This window comes from Danio rerio, chromosome 16, assembly GCF_049306965.1.
Source record: "Danio rerio strain Tuebingen ecotype United States chromosome 16, GRCz12tu, whole genome shotgun sequence".
In the NCBI taxonomy this organism is placed as follows: Eukaryota; Metazoa; Chordata; class Actinopteri; order Cypriniformes; family Danionidae; genus Danio; species Danio rerio.
The window spans coordinates 9247826-9269860 of record NC_133191.1 but is presented as its reverse complement, the minus strand read 5'-3'; the positions used below and the strand labels follow the sequence as shown (position 1 = coordinate 9269860).

Genomic DNA, 22035 nt, shown 5'->3' with positions numbered 1-22035 from the left:
GTTTATCTAATAAAGTGGCCAGTGAATATATGAATATATATGAATATATATATATATATATATATATATATATATATATATATATATATATATATATATATATATATATATATATATATATATATATACTAATTTGAGATTTACTAAATGTTTGTGAATCCAGAGGTCTTTTAAATTATTAAATGTTCATGAGGTCTTTGCATTAAATAGTAGTCATTTTATTAAATAATATAAAAGGGATTCAAAAACCCTTAACAACAGCAACAACAATAATAACGACAACAGCAACAATAATAATAATAGTAATAGTTGTTGTTGTTGTTATCATTATTATGAGGGGTTCGAGCACTGAAGCCCTATTGTTATTGTAAGGATTATTATTATTATTATTATTATTATTATTATTATCATTATTATTATTATTATTATTATTATATTTCTGCCATAATCATTATATACATTTATTATTAAAATTATGTAAATGTATTATAAATAAGTTTTGAAATACATAAAAATTAGGAAAACAATCAAAATACAAAATGGAAGCAAGATATTGTAGCTCTGGATACACACACACAAAAAAAAAATAGTATGGAAGTTTGTGATTATTTGACAAACTATAAATTGTGTGCTGTAGTTTTGAAAATTAAATAAACATAATAGGTCGAATATTTTATATATATATATATATATATATATATATATATATATATATATATATATATATATATATATATATATATATATATATATATATATATATATATATATATATATATATAATAAGTCAAATATTAGATTTATGCTTTGTTGTCAAACATAAAAATCGTTTTAAAGGTTACAACCCTTTACCAGTAACTAGGATGTTTTGACTAGGTTGTTATCTTGCTCTTTGTTGGCCCTTTGTTAGTGTGTTAGTTTTGGCTGAGTGTGCTAAAATCACAGGTTCAGCTCACCCCTTCTCACATTGTGGATGAAATGCTTTGTCAACTGTTTGCTTTGGATTAGCCTGACTGCTGGGCAGCCGAGGGCACTGCAGCCACCTCCTCAGGAAGTCATAGGAGCCTTACTTCCTGTCTGATATCAGGCATGAATAGAATTAAACACGTAAACGATGAAACTTTTGGCCCCCCATGTTTAATAAATAAAACTAAATGTGTCATGTGGAGAAGAACATGGTTTTGAATACACTTTGTGCACATTGTGTTAAAAAAAAATACAAATCTGGGGTGCAATTTGGGCGACATGTTGGCTCAGTGGTTTGAAAGTGTATGCTGAGAGTGTATTCGTTTTAACTTTAACAGATTATTGAACAAATTATTAATAACTATTAAAATAACTTTTTTTTTTGCTCTGTAAAAAAGTTTTGTATGTAGGGCTACAGTCAAAAATTTAATATTAGTGCCATGGCTGCGGCAAGTCAGCAATCCTGTGTCTAAAACGAAATTTCCCTTTTTCAGTAAACAATAAACACAGTCCGCTTGTTAAGTGTGACGTCTCACGAAGCGACTTCCAGGTCCAAGCACTCTCAGTATGGGAAGACTCATGAAATGGTAATAATAAACGTTAACAAAGCGTTATAATACTTTTGAAAATCACGATCGCAATATATATACATCCATGCCTAATATCCAATGGCCAGAAAGTAATTAATTTTTTTATAAATTGTTCAAATTAAATTTTTTGTGATGCACCAAGCTCAGAGATTGTTGTGTACATGTTTAAAATTCCCTTTAATGTGTGTGATAAATGAAAAGTGATCATAAAAGAATACTTTCCAAATTCAAATGAGTGGCGGCTTGAACCCGGAAACAGTATTACATACGTCATCAACTCGTCACCATTTAACAAGCGGATAATCCCAAACAGGACATTGTATTAGATTTTCGTAAATAGAAATGTGACATTGTTGATGATTATTTTATTGATGATGATGATCAGACCTGAAGCCGTGCCTCACTTAATTGAACAAAATATGGAGAAAACGCCTTCAATCTCGCAGGCGTTGAGTCCTCCAATCTTAAAGGACTTTAATGTATCACTGTTTCTTTTGTGTGTGGATAAATATTCAAAAAACTCTATAAACTTATTTTTCTTGTATTCAAGTATACAGTATGTACATATAACCTTTTAGCAGGAATCCTGCGGATAACCGCATGAACATAAACATGCAACAAAGCATAAAAATTATACACAAAAAATTAGACACTAAAAATTAGACACCAAAAATTAGACAAAAACATAAAAATTAAACTATTCTGGTTCTAAGCCGTAATAGTTTATTATATCTTAAATGCAAAGCTGACAGAAACGAAAACAGCTGATGGATTATACACTAACTTATTAATGTTCTTGTTATTGCTTGATAAAGGGAATAATGCACACATTGAGTGGGTCCTTTAAACACTCTTAAACCGGAATGACTTTTCTCTGACGTTAAGATAACTGAAAACAGACTTCTAAAAACCTTTTAGTTCAGTTTTTAAATAATCAATAATAATTAGTGCTGGTACGTAGCTCACCCCAACGAAAAAGGAATCCAATTGAATTGCCTGCAGATATTATTACATTTGCCACATTCATTGACAGCAGTTCAATATGCGATTCATGGAGACGTCAATGAGCAGTGCATTGCAAACTGAGGGCTGAGTTGTAACTGTTCATAATAGACACGCTTAAGCAGCTATGTCATGGAGTTCCAGGAGTAATGTCACCAGAGCGGAACATTGCGCTTGTCGAGTTGTAAATTAACTCAGCCCCTACTCTCTTAAGAAAGGCAACATGTGGAAAACACCCTTCTGGCTTTTTATTTTATTTTATTTTTTTACAACTGGCTGGGTAATCTCTTATTATGCTGGTGTATTGATTAGTCCTAGTGGTTTCCAGAGGGATATAATGTTCCAGGCATTTCGTGATTGTTCTGCATTTAGAAAGAGTAAAGGGATATTGCATAATAATAATAATAATAATAATAATAATAATAATAATAATAATAATAATAATAACCCTGTGTTTTAAAGGGGTAGTTTCAAATTTCAAGTTTCAAAATGTGATTTAATTTCGATTAATCGCACAGGCCTAAGTTGTAACGTCTGGCTTTCATAATAGGAAAAAAACAGACAAACAATACTCTAAAAAATGATGTTTGCTGTTTATGCTATATACTTATTTAAAATGAACCCAGCAGTCACACAACGTCATAAGACGTAATTATTAGGTTAGATTTAGATTGTGACGTCAAGTGACCAAAATTCAATGTCTAGTCAGCTTCTAAGGCCAATGATATTTTGCTGTCTAATAACATCATCAAATGACATTGTTATATGGTCGGGTTGGAAAGTGACCAAAATCCAACATTGTGCCAACATCTTAAACCAATATCATATTGATGTCAAATACTGACATTTATTCTTCAGGTATGGCAACGTTTTATTGTATATAGACGTTATATTGGTAACATCCACACAATGCCAAACTGTAACATCATTAAGGCTGGTTTATACTTCTGCGACGAATGATTGGCGTGACCCATGGCTACTGCCTTGTGTGTTTTGTTTTGTTTTTGTACGCTAACTTAATGTACAATTAGCTAAAAACTCATTTAGCAGCAAGTGCAACAACTTTAATCATAAGGTAAACACAAAACAAAAGTTTCCATCTAGAGCTCCTTCACGAGACTCAGCACATGTAAACATTTGCTCCATCGGGCTCGCAACTCTCAGCACCACCCACACTCATCACAGCTACCCAAATTAACCAATTACAGAGCTCCTATGGGTCGTTGCATTGTGTAGTTATATTTTTTGAGAGGTGTCGGCAGTTTTGGCATCAGCCACGACAAGGGCTATCTGACCGCGCGCAGGCTGCGCCGGAGCATACGCATGCACTTGATGTGTATGAATTAGAAGTATAAATCAGGCTTTAGACATTAATATTTGGTTGGTTTTAGGTTGGAATTTGGACATAAATGTCGGCCTGACGTTGGGTTTGGACGTCAAACATTCATTCATTCATTTTCTTGTCGGCTTAGTCCCTTTATTAATTCGGGGTCACCACAGCGGAATGAACTGCCAACTTATCCAGCAAGTTTTTACGCAGCGGATGCCCTTCCAGCCGCAACCCATCTCTGGGAAACATCCACACACACATTCACACACACACTCATACACTACGGACACCTACCCAATTCACCTGCAGCATGTCTTTGGACTGTGGGGTAAACCGGAGCACCCGGAGAAAACCCACGCGAAGGCAGGGAGAACATGCAAACTCCACACAGAAACGCCAACTGAGCCGAGGTTCGAACCAGCGACCTTCTTGCTGTGAGGCGACAGCACTACCTACTGCGCCACTGCCTCGCCCTGGACGTCAAACAGATGCAACAAAATGCAACATCCTCATGTCATTGGGGTACAACGTCAATCTGACGTCATGTTGACATCCTGTGCCTCCTGGAAGCTGAAAAAACACAGTGCTTGAGTTTATTTTGTTAACTTAATTGTTTTATGCTCAATCCATTTTGTTCACTTGTAAAAACTTATTAGTCAGCTTAACTCCTTTATGTTGTCCCAACATGTATCGATTGTGTGGAACCCAATTTTTTATTTATTATTTATTTTTTACTGTGTATTAAAGTCAATGGTTTCCAGATTTCTTAAAAATATCTTGTTTTTGCGCAATAAAATAGAAACGGTCAAACATGTATGGAACAAGTAAAGAATGAGTAAACCATTGACAAGTTTTAGTTTTGGGAGAAATATCTCTTTCAATGTGTCTTTAGGAGTGTAGGGTAGACTGTCGTTGCGCAACACTTTCTGTTTGAGAAGACTGCAGACTCCTGTACTGCTATAAAGTGGTTATTTTATACGAGGAAGGCTTTTGTCCTGTGGTATGTGTGTCTTGGCTGCGTTGAGGTCCTGTAATGTGAGCTGTGTAAATACAGGTAGAGCGCTTCCTTAGTCTGTACCCAAGTGACTTGACATTTCAGTGTCCTTTCTTTTTTTCTTTTCGTTTCTTTTTATGCATCAGATAATGTCTGATGGAACTGCAAAAGTTATTTCTATACAAATATAGCTACTGTATGCATAAAACTGTAGCAGCTGTAAAAGTTAAAGTTAGCCACGCTATTAGTACTGTATTCTTGACACTTTTGTACTGTTTGTCTTTGGCTTTTTGTCCTCTTCTGCTGCCATGAGTCTGTTCTTGTTTTTTACTTTTTAATTGTATTTGATATATGGAAATTCATTTAATGTTTAATGCTTTGCTTCTATTTTCGGTGTGACTTTTTAACATTCTGTAACGGGTCTACAGATGAAAAATAGCAATTCTTGGCTAATTCTGGCACATTTTACAGTAATGTTTATTAACGTGCATTGACCCTGTAAACAAACAAAAAACTAAACTAAATTTATGTAGTTCTACAATGAAGTAATGTAGTTATACAAGGCAAAGCTTTAGCATCAATTTTATGAAGTCATTTATTTGAAATTCCCTCCATGTAAAAGTCCATGTATTAGCATGTTTTGCTAATAACACGTTGGTCAATGACATGACATTGGCACCTATTAAATTTGGCTTGCGTTTAGCCTTACTGACTGGTTACTGACATTGCTTTGATTTACATGGAAATTAGATACCAGAAATTCTTTATTGTTTCCACATTGTGATCCACAAGGTCTGCGATACATAATGGTGGGGATTTGTGTTTACTGGTGCGTGACTATCTTATTCAGGCAGCCCTGAAAGCAAGCTCAGGGTGAGTGCTATACAGTGATCCTATTTGTACTCTGACTTTGTCTTATCTACATCTGCAGGCGGGATTATTTCGAAAATGGTCATCTTTGAATTTCTATTTGACAGCAGATTCAGTGTGTTTGTAGAATGCTTTATGTGTGTTATACAGTATGTTTATGTTTAGCATATGGGCTCACCATACCTATTTCAGTGTTGATATGAAGAGTTTAGATGCCATTTGTCATTTTCTTCTTAAATTAGCATTTTCCTCTGGCTCCTGTGTGCACTGTAGTTTTGGTCATTTTTCTTTTATGAGAAACAATATGTTCTTTTTGTTGCATTTAGAGTAAGTAGGAGGCTGAAAAAAACTTGTTTCAGATGGCACTTTTAGCATTGAAACACATGCATTCATATACTCTGGAAAAAAAAGATTCATTGGATTGACAAAAAATTTTTAAGGTAAGTGGTTGCAAAATTTTATATAGGCTGGATTTAAACAAAGTAAGAAATTTTAGCACCGTTCAACTTAATTTTTTTGTTAGTAAATTAGTAATTTTTTTGTTTGTTTGTTTTGTTTGTTCGTAAATTTTACTGTGTGTGTGTGTGTGTATACACACACACACACACACACACACACACACACACGGCACTGTATATTGGCAATGGTGGGAGGCATGCGTTGGCCTTAGTGTGCCATTAGTGACGATATACAGCCATATCATACTGCTACGAGTGTGATATTGTGTTTATACAACAGTTTGACAGCATACTCGTGTATATTAAAAAGAAAATCAAACACAGAGTCTAAAAACACTTTTGTATGAGGAACTACTTTTTTGCGCCATTCATTCACATCTGCAGCTGACGTCAGAACAGCAGAAACCGTTGCTACTGTACTTCACTAACTGAGTCAATGTTTTTTTGTTTTTTTTTACAAGGTTGACCAGATTGTAGGGAAAGACAGAATTTATTTGAACTGAAATGACAAATAATGCAGAAAAATACACTCACCGGACACTTTATTTACCTTGCTAGTACCAGGTTGGACCTCTTTTTGCCTTTAAAACTGCCTTAATCCTTAATGGCATAGATTCTACAAGGTACTGGAAATATTCCTCAGAGATTTTGGTCCGTATTGACATGATAGCATTATGCAGTTGCTGCAGATTTGTCGGCTGCACATCCATGATGCAAATATCCTGTTCCAGCACATCCCAAAGGTGCTCTATTGGATTAAGTTCTGGTGACTGTGGAGGCCATTTGAGTACACTGAACTCATTGTGATGTTCAAGAAACCATCTAAGATGATTTGCACTTTATGACATGGTACGTTATCCTGCTGGAAGTAGCTTTCAGAAGTAGCCACTATTACACCACCACCACCAGCCTGAACTGTTGATACAAGGCAGGATGGATTCATCCTGTTGTTGATGTCAAATTCTGACCCTACCACTCGAATGTCGCAGCAGAAATCGAGACTCATCAAACCAGGCAACATTTTTCCAGTCTTATATTGTTTAATTTTGGTGAGCCTGTGTGAACTGTAGCCTCAGTTTCCTGTTCTTAGCTGACAGGAGTGGCACCTGGTGTGGTCTTCTGCTGCTGTAGCCCATCTGCCTCAAGGTTGGACGTGTTGTGCGTTCAGAGATGCTCTTCTGCATACCTCAGTTGTAAAAAGTGGTTATTTGAGTTACTGTTGCCTTTCTATCAGCTTGAATCGGTCTGGCCATTCTCTTCTGACCTCTGGCATTAGCAAGGCATTTGCGCCCACAGAACTGCCGTTCACTGGAAATTCTCTCTTTTTCAGATCATTTTCTGTAAACTCTAGAGATGGATGTGCGTGAAAATACCAGTAGATCAGCTGTTTCTGAAATACTTAGACCAGCTCGTCTGGCACCAACAACTATGCCATGTTCAAAATCACCTTTTCCCCCATTCTGATGCTCGGTTTGAACTGAAGCAGATCGTCTTGATCATTTCTACATGCTCAAATGCATTGAGTTGCTGCCATGTGATTGGCTGAGTAGAAATTTGGATAAACAATCAGTTGGACAGGTGTACCTAATGAAGTGGCTAGTGGATGTAAATCTTTAATGCAAATGTTAATTTCAACCTCATTTTAGAATTAAATTAAATTAAAATTTACGAAATAAATAAATTTTTTTAGTTGAATCAATTTAACTTTTCTAGTCATCTTAACTCACATCAGTCATTCATTAATTTTCTTGTCGGCTTAGTCCCTTTATTAATCCGGGGTCGCCACAGCGGAATGAACCGCCAACTTATCCAGCAAGTTTTTACGCAGCGGATGCCCTTCCAGCCGCAACCCATCTCTTGGATTCATCCACACACACATACACTACGGACAATATAGCCTACCCAATTCACCTGTACCGCATGTCGTTGGACTGTGGAGGAAACTGGAGCACACTGAGGAAACCCACGCGAAGGAAGGGAGAACATGCAAACTCCACACAGAAACAACAACTGACTCGAGGTTCGAACCAGTGACCCTGCGACCTTCTTGCTGTGAGGCGACAGCACTACCTACTGCGCCACTGCCTCGCCCCTCACATCAGTCAAACTGGCTAAAATATGTACAAAGTTAAACTTTGTATAACAAATAAATAGATTTTTTTTTTTATAAGCAACATAAAGTTTGATAAGTTCATAATAATTGAAGCTGAATTTATAATTTAGCAGGCAAAGACAGTTAAAAATCATATTTAAAAAAGTCATATTTTCAATACAGAATATTCCTAAATACTCATACAAATATTTATTGTTGTTCTAAACTGTTTTGTTAAAGTTTTTGTATTTGAAAAATTAAAGTTTGATATTTGCAAATATGCTGATACACATACAGAACATATATACTTATAAGCTTCTAAAATTGGTAGACTTACAGTATTATTAATTAAAAAGGATTGAATTAGTCACCATTAAATGGTGCACCCGTCGCTTATTGAAGTTTGTTAGAACTAGGTTGTTTGTGCGTTTGCATATGCATGTGACTGTTATTGCTCCAGGTTTTCACGTGCACGGGCATTACTGCTGGAGTTTATTATTGCACACAGGCCGATGCCAAACCCCCATCAGGTTTTCATCTGACAGCTCTCTGTGTATTGATCCTGTACCCTTTTGAATGCCTCTGGGCTGTGTAATTAGCCCCATGTGAGAAAACAGCATGGTAACCAGAGCTCTGCCGCTCTCATGCACTAGACTTTAGTTCCCTTAAGAACACACATTCACTTCAGACACTCCCATAATATTACAGAACACACGCTGTAAAGTATGTAAAGCATATTAGTATGAGCGATTTCTATCCGTAATTACTGATCATGAAAACAGATATTTTCTCTGATTGTTTTAGCAGGTGTAACCCACACTTTATGTTATAATGAAATAAGGTGGAGCTTTTTTAGGCCTTATAAAGTTAAATATTTTGTATTTTTCATATATTTTTATTGTCAATGGTATTTTACTGTAAGTTGAACGTGCAAAAAGGGAACTAAGCTGGCAAAAATCACTTCTTATAACTTCTAAATGAAAAGAATTAGCTGAAAATTACTAACTAACTTGTTGAACATAATAAATTAAAATGTCACATTGTAGGATTTTTATATTTTTGTTGTAAATTGTATTTTACTGTAAATCGAGTATGCAAAAAAAGTGAACGAAATTGGCAAAAATTTATAACTTCTGACTGAAAGTCTTTGAAATATGTTGAAAACGACAAACTACTATAAAGAAAACATTCATTTTCTTGTCGGCTTAGTCCATTTATTAATCCGGGGTCGCCACAGCGGAATGAACCGCCAACTTATCCAGCAAGTTTTTACGCAGCGGATACCCTTCCAGCCGCAACCCATCTCTGGGAAACATCCCCACACACGCTCATACAATTTAGCCAACCCAATTCACCTGTACCGCACATCTTTGGACTGTGGGGGAAACCGGAGCACCCGGAGGAAACCCACACGAAGGCAGGGAGAACATGCAAACTCCACACAGAAACGCCAAATGAGCCGAGGTTCAAACCAGCGACCCAGCGAGCTTCTTGCTGTAAGGCGACAGCACCACCTACTGCGCCACTGCCTCGCCCTATATAGAAAACAATAAATCAGAAAGTATCTTTTAATATAAATAAACAAATACAACAAACTTATTTCAATTGAGAATTTTAATTATTTTAACATTTACTATTGAATGTATCCATGTTGTTGTTTATGCCAAATATTAATATTTTGCCCATTACTTCAATCAGAAAACTATAAACTTTAGTATAAACTATAGTTTATATAAACTATAAACATTTTATATATGAAAAATGACACTTGTTTTGTTTTTTTATATTGTAATAATTATTATTAATTTTCTTTTGATTAATAGAGGCTATGCAGTAGGTAGTGCTGTCGCCTCACAGCAACAATGTCGCTGGTTCGAGCCTCGGCTGGGTCAGTTGGCGTTTTTGTGTGGAGTTTGCATGTTCTCCCTGCATTCGCGTAGGTTTTCTTCCGGGTGCTCCGGTTTCCCCCACAGTCCAAAGACATGCGGTATATAGGTGAATTGGGTAGGCTAAATTGTCCGTAGTGTATGAGTGTGTATGGAAGTTTCCCAGAGATGGGTTGCAGGTGGAAGGGCATCTGCTGTGTTAAACATGTGCTGGATAAATTGGCGGTTCATTCAGCTGTGTCAACCTCAGATTAATAAAAGGACTAAGCCGAAAAGAAAATGAATGAATGAATGTTGATTAATAGTATATGCTTTTATTTTAATGGTTTGTGGAAATAGCATGTCATTTCAGCAATTCGTCAACGGTGTTGTCAATAATATATTAAAAAAAGCATTTTAAGATCTGTAGCATTGTATTGGTTTGTTTTTTGCTTTGCCGATATCACATACTTTACAAAAGAAGCATTCAGTGATGCAGTAAATACTACGGATGTCCAGATCCGATCACCTTATCGGAAATCGGACCCGATCACGCGGTTTCAGACTCAATCGGAATCAGACGTTACCTCCCGATCAGGACTCTAATCGTGCTATCTATTATTATATTCGATTTTTTTTTTTAGCACTAAAATCCAAAAGTGAAGAATTTGTTATTTATTACTTGATTGTTAATGCTACCTTACAGAACTGTTCTGTTTTATTAACAGAGTTGTTGAATGTTAAAATAAGGTGAATTAAATAAAAAAATAAGGAACATCCTGGATCTGTTTCTTCACTCTTTTTTTAAATTATTGTTTTCATGTATTATAGATGTCTCAGATCGGGTTTCAGGATTGGTAGATTCTCAAAATCAAATGATTCCGACTCGAGGGCAAAAAAACCTGATCGAGACATCCCTAGTAAATACATACCTTTGTTTTTGGTGTTTTGCAGAATGTGTATGTGAACATCAGTCGGATTATGTCAGTGGGGAACAGGCTGCTGGAGTCAGGTCACTATGCGACACAGCAGATTCAGCAGATCTCAGGTCAGCTGGAGCAAGAGTGGAAAGCATTCGCCGCTGCACTGGACGAGAGAAGTACACTGTTGGAAATGTCTGCCAACTTCCACCAGAAAACTGACCAGGTGAGGCTCATGTGTTACCATATCTTCTGATACACTGGATGAACAAACAAACAAATGGATAATGTTTTTCAAATGATTAACAATGAGAGTTATGAGATAAAATCTATAAAATTAAAGCTGTGGTGAAAAGATAAGAGATAAATTCTCAGGTTGATTTACTGGATGTTTTAGGTATGGTTTTGAGTAAAATTATATTTATTCTATATAGGTGTGATAACAGCTTTCAAATTAGAAATAATTGTGTTAATTTGACTTGTTTCTATGGTTTATAAGGACACAAATTTGTGTAATGACATGGGTATTGCCTAGTTCAGGGGTGCTCAACCCTGTTCATGAAGATCTACTTTCCTGTAGATTTCAGTTGCTACCCATTTCAAACACACCTGCCTGTAATTATCAAGTGCTGTTCAGGACCTAATTAATTGGTTCAGGTGTGTTTGATCAGGGTGAGAGCTGTGTTTTGCAGGAAGGTAGGGCTGTTTCTCAATATGCGTTCTTCAGCGGTCTTGCGTCCGCGTGTTCTCGTGCAACGTCATCATCAGCTGCCTAAGTTCAGTTCCAATACTCAAGACCGCAAGTACGGAGGGCGCGTGAAACTTCCCGGATGTGATCTTGATATCGAGGACGCACTGATGCAGACTTGAGCACCAAACTTGCTCTGGAAGTCCCAGAAGTCATTGCGACCGGAGGTGGGAAGCGCTGCATTTTATTTAGATTTATTATTAAAGTTCAGAGATATCACTTATTTACCTCAGGAGTTTCCCTAAATGAAATGGTGAAAGTAAACATTAACACGAATATCTTAATAAAGGAATAAACAAATTAAGGGTGTTTGTTTGCTGAAATTCGTATTAAAATTCGTATTATTTATATTGTGCAGAGTATATAATGTTTTTATGCAAAGTATATATTTTGAAGAGGGGGGAAACAATAAATCGTTGTATGAAGGCTGTAATGTTTAAATAATTTCCATTTAAAACGCGTGAAGGTCACATGACCATCAGGAAGAACGCAGCATCCCATTTCTCAAAGGACGCATTCTCTGCCCTCGCGATCTCTTGAGTTCGTTCTTCCGAGGATACCTGGCTAGACCGGTCTCCACAAGAACGCAAGTCCGTTCTCTGCGTTCTTGGAATTGAGAAACAGCCTAGATCTCCAGGAACAGGATTGAGCAGCCCTGGCCTAGTTGCACTCTATTAAAGGGACAGTTTACCCAAAACTGACATTGTCATAATTTACAATCCTTTTACTTGTCACAAACTTGTTAGAGTTTCTTTTTTTTTTTTTAACAAAAAAAAAAGAACAAAAAAAGATGAAAACCTGTAACTACTGACTTATAGTATTTGTTTTGCCTACTGTGGAAGTCAATGGTTACAGGTTTCTTAAATTTTTCGAAATATCTTCATTAGTGTTCAACAGAAAATAGAAACTCATAAAGTCATGAAGTCACTTGAGGATGAGTAAATGGCGAGTAACTTAAATTTTGGGTGAATTATCCCTTTAAGATAAGGCATGTCCTTGTAATTCAAAATGCTTAAAATTATACTTAACAGGGTTAGGGTTGGGGTTAAAATTTGCAAGAGGTTTCTTGTGAGAGTTGAGTTTTAAAAGCAGTTTACAGTATAAAATACATGACAACTGTGGAGAGTCCTCATAAAACATTTATACAAGTATGTGTGTATGCATGCAGCCGTAGGCCTTCTTAGATTTTAAACAATGACATACTGGTTTTAACAAAGATTTGGATTACATTTGGTTTTAAACCAAATGGAATCCAATGGAAATGCAAACATTAGGATTCTAAAAAACATTATGTATTCGTACTATTCATGTTAAACAAGCTGTCCAACCTCAAACTTATAATAACACATAATAACACAGTTTTCTAGGGTTAAGGCGAGTGTCCATATGACATTCTTTTCCAAAACACATCGAGCCATAATCATAATCATTCAACTTCTTCCATTTTTCTTATTTTATTTTGAAAAGAGAACATCATTTAATTTAAAATAAATAATGTATTTTATTCATGGGTAATGCTGGTCATTCTTACACTATGGGAGATAATACTATGTTTTTGGGGACATGGTCAGTTAAACATAAACATGTTTATGAGAAAATGTCATTATTAGTATTCACTTTATTCCTCCAGAATTAAATCTGCAAATAGCAGGGATGTTTACCTTGTGTTTTGATTGTTTGTCATTGTTTGTTTGTTGTTCAGTACATTTCCATAGAGTATTTAGTGCTGATATGATTGTTTTCTGCTCATAGATGAATGAAATCCATTCATTTGATCTTTCTTTACTGTATCTTTCTCTTTTTGTCCACTTATTATCTGTTGCCAGCATCATAGACAAAAAAATGTACAAATTGTTATAGAGTTGGCCTTCTAACAGCATTTTTATATTGACTTATTGTATAATTATTCATGTATAGAGTAAAAGAACACAAATGTATATTGCCCTTTTTAAGATAATCAATAACAGAATATTATTGTCTGTTTTCTAGTATATGAGCAACATGGACTCATGGTGTAAGGCCTGTGGAGAAGGCGAACTTCCTTCTGAGCTACAGGACCTGGAAGACACCATTCACCACCACCAGGGTCTCTATGAACACATCACTGCTGCTTATTCTGAAGTACGAATCTCTCATGTTCTTTACAAGAATATAAACAAAATCAAATGACTTTGGCCATCAAAAACTAAAGGTAAGGTCTAAAGACCATGTGCTTCCAGCAGGCCCTTCTCCAGTAGGCCACACCCAGGCCTTTTTTAGCTTCCTCTGGCCTGCAGGGGGTGCAAATCTCCAAATTAAAAAGAAATCTAGACACAAACACAAACCTTTAAATTAAATAAACAAATGGCTCCTTCATTGTCAATGACAATTGACAAGCACATGTCTTAAACATAAAATTTCAACTTTATAACTATGAATAGTTGTATTCAGATGTCATAATTTTACTGTGAATTAACAACCAGGACATATTGAAAGTCTGTTCAAGTCCGCCATAATGACTGTACAAAATTTAGCATTTTAGGCAACAGTAAACCTACACATAGGCCTAATATTATTATTGTTGTTTTACCATGTCGTAACTTTAGAATTGTAAGGTTTTATCTGGCAGTTTTGTCAAAATTAAGTTATTGACATATTCTTATTGAATGACAACTTATTGTTTACATTTTAAGACTTTCTAAAAAAAAAACAAATGTTGCACACATACTGTTTGTTTTATGGATTGCAAAAACTTTGAAGATCAATATCTCAAAATCATTCATGTTAGGACTGCGTTGTTTTGTGTTTCTATGGCTGCGTCCGAAACCGCATACTTCCATACTATATAGTACGCTAAAATCCGTATGCAAGCCGAGTAGTATGTCCGAATTCATAGAATTTGAAAATCAGTAGGCGAGAAGTACCCGGATGACTTACTACTTCCGGCGAGATTCTGAAGTGCTCATCCCATGCACGCTGCGCTATCCCATAATGTTCCGTGAGAGAATTCATGAATGGAAGTGAGGCGACGCAACTGACGCAGGTGGGTCACGTGACCATGACAAAATGGCGTATGTCGTACGTCCGAATTCCATTCATACTTTTCACATTCATACTGTATAGAACGTACTTTTCTAACAGCCGAGTAGTACGTTTAAATTCAAATGCAGTACCTACTGAGTAGTAGGCGGTTTCAGACGCAGACACAGATGTGTTTGGTTTGATTCTAGATTGGGGGCGTGCCTTTAGCGCACCTGATGCTGGTCAGCGCCCTTAATTAAACCCAGACAGAGAGCTTGTCAGGGCCGCTGTCCATTCACTTGGCAGTTGGCCAGAGCTGCGCTCCAATTTGGGCGTTATGTTTTGTTTCGCATCCATACACTATCCCTGACAACATTCACTGCATCCATCCATACACTTGCATTTCACACTGATTAAACATGCTGATACTGATATTTTGATTATATTATTTCAATTAAGTTAAATAAATCTTCTTTTTGGTTATACTTCACCTTGTCGTCTCCCTCACTGTTACATCCCTGAGTCAGGTGTAACAATTCAGAACGCAGATAGAACCTTATAATTCCAAAGTGACGATATGTTTCAGAATTAACAATAAAAATAGCCTACTCATATTAACCTTTATTTTACATCTAAAGAATCGTAAGGAAATTGTGATCTAGATTTTTAGCAAAAAAAATCACGATTCACATTTTAGCCAGAATATGGTGTCATGACTTTGCATTAAAAACACTTCAATATAATGGTAGTCAATGAGGCAAGAACGGCCACCAATATAATGAAAGGGTAGCAAATTTGAGTGTAATGTTGAGTTTTCTTTCAAAGCATTTTCCCAAAATATATGTCAAAATAAGATTTCACAGAGAGAATTGTGGCCAATTTAAAACATCCCTGCAGCCTGCATCATGTATCCTTTTATGGTATATATTTTAGTTATTTAATCAAAGTAGGAATTTCGTCTTCAAAGCATATCTTGATGTGTGTGTTATGTGTTTATCCTCAGGTAAGTCAGGATGGCAAAGCCCTGCTAGATAAGCTCCAGCGCCCTTTGACCCCGGGCAGTGCTGATTCGCTGACTTCCTCGGCTAACTACTCCAAGGCTGTTCATCACGTTCTGGATATCATTCATGAGGTTCTGCATCACCAGAGGCAGTTGGAGAACATCTGGCAACACCGCAAACTCCGTCTCCACCAACGGCTGCAGCTTTGCGTCTTCCAACAGGACGTTCAGCAGGTCAGACAATTTTTAAAATGGGTGGGATGTTCTCAAAATTGATGATTCGGTTTGTATTATGATTCTCTGGTCAAGGTTTTTGGTTTGATTCAGTTTACATTGGAAACAAAAATACACTTAAAGGGCCATGAAATGCCCTCATTTCAGCAGGGTGTTTTCACACCTCTACTTTGGAAAAAGTCAGAAAAGTGGGCGTGTCCAGCTCTGTTTAGGGGGAGTGTCGGAGGAACTAAAGTGGGAGGGTGTGGGAGTGTCAATTTGGGCACGCGCGAGTTTCAGAGTCAAAATACACACACAGGAGAAAGTGATGGTGTTTAACCTACATGGACATCTGTAGTTGAATTATTTGCCAAATTATTAAATGTTGGACTTTAACTGCAGTTTGGCTCTTTCATTCAGGGAATTCATTCATGCCCCTCACGGCAAACAAGATATTTGATTCGAGGAACTGCTCTAAGCGTGTATTTTTCATGCAATGTTTTATACCGCACAGCGAATGAGAGAAAAAAACCTTCCGCATTTCCCGGAAACTTAGATGCACACGGCAGGTAGCGTCAGAATGCCGCCTGTGTTATTCCGGTCACAAAATGCGGTGAAAATCCTACACGAGGTTAAAGTTTGGTTGTGGTGCTAACATGTTTACACTCGGTGCAATAGTTAACTTAGTTTGATACGAACAAACTGAATAAACAAAGAGCAGAGTCCTGTAGAGACAGGACAATCACCAGCAACTAGAGCCGCGTCTTTATTAAGAGAAGACTACAAGCGAATCCGGGTCTCAGCGTTTGCAGATGAGAACAGCTCTCAGGTAAACAATAATCCTCCTTAGACATGTAAGTTATTGTTGTCGCGCGTCGCGTACACTTTTAATACACACGTGACTCCAGATGAGCTCTCACAGAGAGAAAATGAAAACAAAACTTAACTGCAGTAAACTATAAAAGCAACACCTCATGCTTGATTTGCCAACACAACGTCGTCTAAACACTGTGACAGTAATGAATATTAATGAAGTTGCACAATAGAGCGCGCTGGTCGGTTTGAACCAAGCCTTACTCATGCATTAATGCATCACACTGTAAGACGTAATAAGACACACTCTGGCACAGATGTCCAGTCTGCACGCTGGAATACACGCTATTATGTCATGGTCGTGACGCAGCTTCAAAAATTCGTTTCAATCCGGAAGTACGAATTTCCTTGAAATAACGCAAAAACAACCAATTTACACTTTTTAGTGAAATATAGGTGTCCTAATAGTGTTTTTAGCAGTGTGGGACACATATAGGACTGTCAACAGCTAAAAAGATGTGTTTTGGTGTTTCGTGACCCTTTAAATACCATTTAAAAACACTATACACCAGGATACAATAAATAGCCTTATAATCAGGGCTTTACATTAACACCCGCCAACCCGCCAAATGCGGGTAGATTTCAGCTTTGGTGGGTAAAACAGCCGCTCCCACTAGCCACTTTGGCAGGCTGGAAATCATTTTTACATTGTAGTTTTCTTAAAGCAGGGTTCGACAATAAGCAAGGCCCAATATGCATGCAAATTTGATCTTAGAATCAAGAAGCAGCACGACTGACAAAAATAACTGTGTTCGCAAGCAAATTAAGGTGAAATACCTTATGAGAGGATGATTACTCGCACAGGTGATGTAATGCGCGCGACTTAAAAAGCGACTGGTGCGATCGGTTCTGCTTTCGTTTTAATTATTCTCAGGCACGTGTTCATCCTTTCATTATCACTTGTGGTATGTTTTTACCTGCTTTCTTTTGCTTACAGTTAGGCCGTACACACACTAGGTACAGTTGCCTCGAACCGGGCCAAAGCACGCTTGTCCCCCTCCCGTCTCCCCCGACGGCCCGCGCTCACACCACAAACAGGCTTCGGCACGCTTACGTCATCGCTGCTGGGCTGTTCAGTGAGAAGCGCTCTCTCACTCAGCAGCACAGTGGAGATTTCTCTAGTTATATCGTTTCAGTCGTTTGATATGCCGTCAAATATTTCGCCAAACAGTCCTTATGGATGCGGGGACACGCAGTCAGATATTTCGCCGAACAGATCCGCCACTTTTGGCGCTCATAAACAATCATAAAGTTCTCGTGCTGAAGGAATGAGGAGGTCTGCTGAAGCCCTGCAGCTGTCATGAAATGAGGAGTTTGCGTCTTTAATAAACGACGGCAGTTTGCGTTCACTGAACAGTAAGAATGATTAATAAATCCATATGAAACAGTCCCTTAAAAGTCACGTATCGCTTTCAGTTTTGGGCTTTGGCGCGTTTTGCACTCACACACAAGCGTACCGCGCCAAAGCCCAAGTGAACCGCGCTCAGGCACACCTCTTCCAACCGGGCCAGGGTCAGCCAAGTGAACCGTGCTTGAGCCCGATTCAGCGCACTCACACTTCTCAAACGATCCGGGAAACGGGCCTGGGCACGGTACGGATGGCATAGTGTGAGTAGGCCCTTATTTTGTTAATATAGTTTATATTATATACAGCTATAAATTTGCTTGTTTTGACACATTTAAAATGTGTGGCTAAGAAATAATTATTTCTTTTTGATGTGGTCAGAGATAAATTTGGTAAATCCTTAATTTTCAGATCTAAAAAAGCCATGTGAAATAAAAACCAACTGCAATGCAACACAACCCATTTGCTCATGCACAGTGAGCAAGCTCACACACAACTCACACAAACTGTGAAATAAATGAGAAGGCATGTGGACAACACAGCATCTAAACCAAGTCATTTTAGCATGTCAAAGTCACATTTATTAATACAAAATATATTCTCCAAGCAACAAAATTGTGGCTTGTGAACATTTCAAGTGGCTAGTAACGTTAGAAATCTACTTGCCCCAGTGGCTGGGAATCAAAAAAGTCAATGTCAAGCCATGTTTATAATCTATCATTTATAATATAAAACAAAGTTATTCTCAAGTTGGTGTATTCAGTCTTACAGTTTTAATTTAGTCCATGTTGTTGGTCAATGTTAAAAGCAACACTTTTTTTAATTCTTCCACTAATGTGCACTTTCACTTTACACTGTTACATATGAGTGTTTTGACATTGTTAAATGCATTCCACCTATATGTTACAGTGCAAGAACATGTTGATTTAAAGAAAGAAAAAAACAATTGTAAGCTGAGTTTCTTTGAGTTTGCGACTTGCACTGGATTTTTTACTCTGATAAAAACCTGAAGAATGGGAGGATCAGCATTAACAGTAAAAGAGATGCTCAAATGATTGATTTTGAGGTATTCATGCATTTACATTACAGTTGTCAAACTCATGGAGGGCCACAGGTCTGTACAGTTACATTTAACCCCTATTTAAACACACCTGATCAAAATAATCGAGTCCTTCAGTTTTGTTTGAAACCTACAGTTGTGTTGAAGCAGGGTTGGAATTAAAATGTACAGTTTGGCACCCCTGCTTTACATAATTAGTGTAAAAATATTTTTTAATTAAGTTAGATCAGTTATTATTTCTACCTTGAAATACTGTTAAAATGCATAAAATTATTTATTTTCCTTTAATTTTCTTTTGTTGGTATTAAATCAAGTCTAGAATAAATACTATACTAAACATATCACTAAATGAGAAATGTAGAATGAGAAATGCAGAATGTATGAAGTGTCAGGACACTGCGGTAGACATCTGTGCGGGACAGATTTGTATTTATTTATTTTTTTCAGTTCACTCTCACCCACTTCTTACAAGTATCACCCCACACATGGCTGTTCCTGCTAAATTTTGCTTTCTACTAGCAGTGATTTTCTTCTTTTTTTTCTTGCTCTTTGTCAAAAGACAAATTAATAAAGTTGTTCTTTATACAACAGCAGTTGATAAAAAACATATATTTTACAACTTTACAGAAGTTTTATGTTTCAATTTAATGCTGTTCTTTAAATAATTGTTTCTAGAAGAAGTGTTCTTACAAATATTAAGCAGCACAACTTTTCTAATCAATAATAATAATATTAATAATAATAATAATAATAATAATAATAATAATAATAATAATAATAATAATAATAATGATAATAATAACATTTATTATTATTATTATTATTATTATTATGATTATTATTATTATTATTATTATTATTATTATTAATGTATTTATATTTCTGTCTGCTTTTTGTTTATTTAGTCCCTTTATTCATCTTTATTCATGTATTATTATTATTATTATTATTATTATTATTATTATTAATTTATATTTCCTTCTGCTTTTTGTTTATTTAGTCCCTTTATTCATCTTTATTCACTTATTATTATTATTATTATTATTATTATTATTATTATTATTTTCATCATAATAAAATAATAATAATAATAATAATAATAATAATAATAATAATAATAATAATAATTACTAGAAAAGCCATGTGACACTAAAACCTGGAGTAATGACTGCTGTTAATTTATCCTTGCCACAAGCAAAAATCAATGACAATTTACAATTAACCAAGTTGAATACAATTATTTAGTAACTAAAGCAATTCCTGTTTATAGATGGGGTGCATCTGGTTGAATGTCTTGTTTTTCTGTAAATATAGTTATGGAAAAAATGGTAGCATTTGAACACGTTCACTGCAGAGAACAGAATATAACAGACTTTAGATCTGCTCCTTTAAATCATTAAAAGTATAGTGCTTTCATTCCAAATTTTTACGCTGTTATTCTACTAAAATTTTGGTCACACTTATTACCGTTCTGTTTTATAGGTGACATATAATTGAGTAATAACTAGGCAAAATGCTTAAACCTACCTTTTGTAGTTACCTTTTATAACCCATTACTTTCTTAAGTACACTGTTGGTACACATTAATTATAAGTAAAAAATGAAGTAAACCCTTTATTTATTTATTTATTTGTTTTTTTGTTTGTTTGTTTGTTTGTTTGTTAATTTTAATAACTTTATTTTTTTATTTATTTTAATTACTTTATTTTAAGTGCTTTACTTCAGTTTCTTTCTTTCTTTATGTTTTTATTTGTTCATTTGTTTATTTTAATAGCATTATTTATATAGTTCATTCATTTTATGTACTTTTAATTTCTTTTTCTTTCTTTCTTTCTTTCTTTCTTTCTTTCTTTCTTTCTTTCTTTCTTTCTTTCTTTCTTTCTTTCTTTCTTTCTTTCTTTCTTTCTTTCTTTCTGTCTGTCTTTCTTTCTTTCTTTCTTTATGTACTTATTTATGTATTTATTTTAATTAATTTATTTGTTTAATACATTATTTATTTATTTGTATTACTTTATTTTAATTATTAATTAATTTATTTGTATTTATTTATTCATTCATTTATGTGATTGTTTGTTTATTTTTTGTTTGTTTATTTTAATTACTGTATTTATTAATTTTTATTTTATTGACTTTATTTATTTATTTATTTTAATTTAGTTTTTATTTATTTGTTTGTTTGATAATTTCAATTACTTTATTTATGTATTTATTTTATTTTAATTACTTTATTTCTTTATTTCTTTATTTATTTTTATTCATTCATTTTATTCACTTTATTTATTTAAACCACTTTATTTTAAATACTGTCTTTCTTTCATTCATTCTTTCTTTTAATTAATTAATCAACTAATTAATTATTTATTTATTTATTTAATTATAAAATGACATCATAAAGTAATAATAACAGTGCATAGTAGAGCTGTGCGATTTGGTGGAAATTTCTAATTGTTATTTCTTTGATATCAATTGGTCTATTAATGCTTCTGAAGAAGCAGACACCATTATCTCACTTGTCAGCACTTTTCTGTTTGTTCTTTTTTTTTCATTGTGGGCGTAGTTCGGTTGTGCAATTCTGATTGAGCAGAACAGAAGTGTGTTCACTTAATTGACTAGTAAGACTATCACACACACATTTGCTCTGGGCGGGGAAAATTAAATAATACATAATATATATTAGATATTGCAGCCTCTTGTGATTAATTATCACAA

The 22035-nt window shown here is 35.4% G+C and overlaps 2 protein-coding genes across 26 annotated transcripts in view; both read left to right on the top strand.

Moving 5' to 3' along the window:
- The window catches only part of LOC141378159 (uncharacterized), a 416515-nt gene that overhangs the window by 56734 nt on the left and 337746 nt on the right, over positions 1-22035 (top strand). The window lies entirely within an intron of this gene.
- Positions 1-22035, top strand: part of triob (trio Rho guanine nucleotide exchange factor b) — a 252209-nt gene that overhangs the window by 98311 nt on the left and 131863 nt on the right. For all 25 annotated transcript variants that reach the window (XR_012391967.1, XR_012391966.1, XR_012391965.1 and 22 more), the window contains 3 exons: positions 11122-11313; positions 13825-13956; positions 15839-16069. Coding sequence is in view for 13 of the 25 variants with exons in the window: in XM_073925797.1 (XP_073781898.1) it covers positions 11122-11313; positions 13825-13956; positions 15839-16069 (555 nt within the window). In the remaining 12 variants the exon portion in view is untranslated. The remainder of the gene's footprint in view (positions 1-11121; positions 11314-13824; positions 13957-15838; positions 16070-22035) is intronic.